This window comes from Nestor notabilis, unplaced genomic scaffold, assembly GCF_000696875.1.
Source record: "Nestor notabilis isolate BGI_N333 unplaced genomic scaffold, ASM69687v1 scaffold35688, whole genome shotgun sequence".
Classification (NCBI taxonomy): domain Eukaryota; kingdom Metazoa; phylum Chordata; class Aves; order Psittaciformes; family Psittacidae; genus Nestor; species Nestor notabilis.
The window spans coordinates 10984-16062 of record NW_009940261.1 but is presented as its reverse complement, the minus strand read 5'-3'; the positions used below and the strand labels follow the sequence as shown (position 1 = coordinate 16062).

The window sequence follows — 5079 nt, the reverse complement described above, 5'->3', positions numbered from 1 at the left end:
CCTGTAATTCCTCCACTGTATATACTGAACATATATGTCGACACTACACTCTTTTTCTAAATACATTGTTCTGATATATCGCTCAACCCCCTTCCCCCAAACTCCCATCACTCTGTTTAAGAAAACAGTGCTAGTTACAAGCAAAAAAAAAAACAACCCAAAAAAAAAACAAAAAAAAAAAGCATACTTTTGGGATAAATACAGCCTTACAGTGAAAGAAATAAGCAGGGGGGAAGGCATATATTAGTCAGAATAGCTAATTTTAAAATCTGTTAGTAGCATAAAGAATAGGAAAACCCACTAATCAGAAACAAATGTCATAAAAATGTACAAAGATAGCTAACCTTTTAAAATAAACTTTGACAATTAAGAAGTGATTAAACAGCATTAGAAAACTAGCTTACATTTGCTCAACAATAGTGCAGTAGGTTACTTTTTTTTTTTGTTAAGAGAACTAAAGTGAGATCGGAGATGATGTTCTTACAGAAAACGAAACAGAACCCAGCTACGATCAGTTACAGTGCAGGATTTCTAATACCACTTTATATTTAAAGTTGTAATTTTAAATTTCTTAAGTTATATTTTATCAGTGATTATTTAAACACAACAGATCTGGAGGAGCTTTCAGAATGATATGTCTTTGACAAGTTTATACTGGTGCTGAGCTTCATTGCTGGCACATTTGACGAATGACATTGCAATAGTCCTAGTTTGAGTTAACAGATCTTTGTCACTTCATAAATGCAGTGGACAAAAATCAAAGACAGATGAAGACAGCAAAATATTAAAAACAAAAATTGGGATAAAGAATAAAAAGAAAAAGAAAAAAAGAGGAAAAAGGATGTCAATAAAAGAATATTCATGTCACTAAATTTTTTAATACATAGCCATGTTTTTCATAATCAGATTTAAACAAAAAAAAGGACATGTCAAACACCAACATATGACAGGGCTTATGGATATGTTATATTTTACAGTTAAAAAGATCAATGCTGAATATAGGCCACTAAATTAAAATATATGAATCACATTTTAATATTACATAATACATGCAGTCTAACCATAATGTAAATTCATATACTGGAAGGTTAGTCTTTCACTTTTCAGCCTTTCAATGTAAAGAAATCATTATGTCATTGAAAATAATGGTACTTCCAAAGCAATGGACAACAATTTTAATACCTTCAGCAAATACAGCACTGATCCATGAAGGCATTAAATGTTTATATTAAGCACATGCTTAAGTATAAGCAAGATTAATGCTTTGGTTTCTATTGCATTTCATTCAGGTGGGGACAAGGGGGAAGAGGTAATAACAACACAATTTTGGAAACAGCTGAAACAACTTCTGATATCAGCACAAAAACCTAGGACAAGAAAGATGGTAGAAGAAGAAAACTGAAAAATTAAGTTTCTATTTAAAAGCAAGTGTGTATTTTTTAAAGACAAAAAAAAAAAAATCAAACAGTAAAGCACTAGTAAAAGTTTCAAAAATGTTCTTGTTAAACATTCTAGTTGAAAGTTACATTTCAGTGGCAACTGTGTAGGAATGCAGTAAAATGTAAGGGGATGGAAACATGAATGAAGAAAAGCAAAGATGGTCCTGTACCTTTGTTCTAGTTGTTTCATAGTTGCATTAATTTGATTAGTCTTATCCTCTAATCGACCAATTATTTCATTCTTTTCTTTCATAGCATCTTCAGAAACCTGTGTTACAAAAAAAAGTTAAAACTGAAGCAGGTATATATTACACTTTCACCTCACAGGGGTTTTTTCCTCCAGTATCTGAAGGGAAAAATGTTATGGCTTCAGATTTTGTTCATTTTTACACATTCCCATCTAAAAAATGTGGTTGACAGTACTTAAAATTTTACTCGTAAATTCACTGCTCATCTTTTCAAGAAACCAATTGGAACTGTACCAGTAAAGAAGTAAGATGCTTAGTCCTGGAAATCACTAGGGTTCTCCAACTCTTACCAAACTACCATATACACCTAAAAATCTTTTCAGAATTTTACTAACATGTTTCACGATTTTGACTGCTTGCAGAGCTGTTACGACTGTGGCTTGAAGATCAAATAAAAGGTAGAGCATCACACTTGCTGCACAGATCAACACTTATCAACTGGTCCCTAGGCAGCAGAGACTGGGCATGATTAAACTGTTTCACTGTACCCACAAAGTGGGCCTGAATGTCATTAAGTGAAATCAGTGTTACCCCCAGTCCCTAGAAGTACAGATTTAAAAGAAAAACAAAACCCTTCAGATCCGAACATACCGAAAAACATCATTTTTTCCAGTTCTATTTATATTTCGTCTGGTCCAGTTTTGTCACAGCTGCAGGTGCAAAAGTTAGCATCATTTGTCTATCACCTCAATTATCTCTCTACAGCATCCCAGTTTTTTCCTCTTCATTCTGCCACAGATTTGATTGGTTTCTTGTGCTGTTTTTCATAATTTATTCCATAAATAAGATTTATATTCTGCATAAATAAGGTCCTTTCCAACCCTAACTATTGTATGATTCTGTGATTCCCTGGTGTTTGGACATCTGTTAGCTGCATACTGGGTCTCTAAGATCCGTATTTTCCAAAAAAAAAAAAAGCATTGCCTTGTTACAGATTTTCTTAATTTGTTAACAGGTTAAAAAATGAAAACGAAACCAAACTGTAATTAGCTTTTTCCATTTAACACAACCTATTTTCCAAGTGCCTTTCCTTACTTTGAAAGTTCAGATGTCGTCTTCAGCTCATCACTATCTGCCTACATTCTCCTGGTTTTTTATACAACACAGGTCAAAAAGTGTCATTATCACTAGATACACTTTTACTCTCTCTATTCCACACCGCATGTTCTTAGGCCATGAACTTACTCGCATGCTCTTTTCTTCTATAAAGCCACTAACTGACTGTCTTAAGAACTTCTCTGCGTGAAATCATACTTGCATCAAAATGCTCAAAAATCACAAGCCAATGTAAGAAGTGGAAAGAAACCAAAAATTAAGAAAACAGCAGTATTAACTAAATAAAACTGTAACGCATCTCTCAGTCCGAAGTCACTTCATCAGTTTAACAGCAGATTGTTTCTTTACCTGCAGCTTTTGATACATTTCCATGTTAATTGCTTTAACTTCATCCAGCTGCTGCCGAAGGCCTATGAGGGTATCCTGCTTCTCATGGATGTCCTTCTCCAGCAACTTCATGGCAAGTTCTATCTCATGTTTCATACTAACTTGAACCACTAACTCATTCTCCATATCCTATAAAGCACAAAGCCACACAGAATATTTAAATAACTATATAACATTTTATCTCCATTTTGAAAAGACAAAAGCTAACTCTAATAGTGCTGCAGCATCACCTATTCCACCACTTCAGAAATTCTGTCCCTCTTTAACTTTGCAATTTATCCACTACATAAAAGTTACACTCTCCTATACTTAGTGACCAATGTTTTGGGGTTTTTTTAACTTTGGGAGAAGATAACTTTTAAGAAACTACCCTGCCAGTATTGCATAAAATTGCCTAAGTATTAATTACAAAAATAGAACTAAAGGATTTCTGTTTTCACAAGAAATATTTGGCGTACGCACAGAGCATACAGTATTACTAGCAATCTAAAAATTGCTCGAAGAAAATGTATTTTCTTTACTATGCTCTAGCAACAACATTACAGGAATATTTATGTACTGATTGCTCTGTTAAAAATCCCTTCTTATTACAGGCAGTTAAAGAAAAGGCAATTGAAGTTGATGAAAGGCAGCATCTAAGCTCAGCAAAAGCAAAACTAGAAATATTTATATACAGACTCTTCTCAAGCATAATCTTTTCTAGAAGTGCTGTGTGATCCTAGAAAAGAACACTTACTTGTCGAAGTTGTGATTCTTCTCGAAGCTGTCTACGTGCTTCATTGTACATTTCATCTAAACCCTGCCTGGAGTGTTTGTATGTCTGAAGTTCTGCTTCAACATCCACTTTAGTTGCCTACAAAGAGATAGAAAATCTTTCTTCCTCACAAGTTTAGCAATTAATAGCATGAATTTAACACTTGGGGGAAGGGAGGGTGGAACTTCAAAATACATTCTCCAAGCACAGTACAAACATGGAAGAAGTTGTTTCTGCTATGTGGTCATCAGTTTTACAGTGAAAATTTAGTATATCTAGCAAAATAAACATCTATACTGCAGTACAGTCCTCCTTCAGTAAGTCACTCTAACACACAACTGTTCCAGGACTAAGCAATCCAAACATCTGCTTAACCTGTGCTTTTACCAATTATCCTGTGAAACACATACAAGCAGCTACACAAGGAAGTACAAACAACAGCTTTAAAAAAATAGTTCAGCAATTGTATACACAACTACTCCAAATGACATTCCATATAATGAGACAAGTCAGAATAGACATTTGCCAACTAAAACACACGCTATTTTGACAAGGTTTTCAGGTAATACTGCCTTAAATGTTTAGATATAGCTTACAGTCTAATGAAAAAAGGAAGAAGGTAAGAAAATTAGAAAGAATACAAGGAAAAATGCTGCAAAATTTGCATACAGTTATAAAACAATCTAGTGTCCTATAATTTTGACATATTTAAGCTGTTATAAAGCTTCCCAGCTTGCTTCCAGTTATTACATAAGAACATTTGAACGACAATGAACCACACAACATTACTACACTAAATGCTGTAAAACTACTATACCTCCAGATGATGCTGTGTTTTCATTAAAATAAGAGTATTTTCACTCCTTAATTGGTGGTTTTCTTCCTGGAGTTTAATTATATTGTTTTTGGCTATTGCTAACTGAAAAGTTAAGAGAAAAAAAAAGGAAAAAGCAGGGTGACCACTTTTGTGAATGGAAATAAAGAAAAAAACATTCTGATGAATGCAAGACCAAGACATTCTGTGCTCTATTCTCACAGTCTACCAAACTGAGGTTTAATTGTTTTTAAAGAAAACATACAGCTCTTGGGTTTAGTAGGAAGCACTTTCATTACAGAATAGCATGTGCATTCAAGATACTTCATTATTTCACATCTGGTAAAGAATTGCTTATTATGACTTAAAGACTCTCAATTC

The 5079-nt window shown here is 33.7% G+C and overlaps 1 protein-coding gene across 1 annotated transcript in view; it reads right to left on the bottom strand.

The window, feature by feature from the left end:
* Window positions 1–472: 472 nt before the first annotated feature.
* LOC104410160 (RUN and FYVE domain-containing protein 2-like) overlaps window positions 473–5079 on the bottom strand; it is a 14192-nt gene continuing 9585 nt past the window's right edge. The window contains exons 7-11 of the mRNA XM_010020248.1: window positions 4702–4803; window positions 3867–3983; window positions 3092–3259; window positions 1610–1707; window positions 473–733 (exon numbers count right to left, since the gene is read on the bottom strand). Of these exons, the coding sequence (XP_010018550.1) occupies window positions 625–733; window positions 1610–1707; window positions 3092–3259; window positions 3867–3983; window positions 4702–4803 (594 nt within the window). The 3' untranslated portion in view covers window positions 473–624. The remainder of the gene's footprint in view (window positions 734–1609; window positions 1708–3091; window positions 3260–3866; window positions 3984–4701; window positions 4804–5079) is intronic.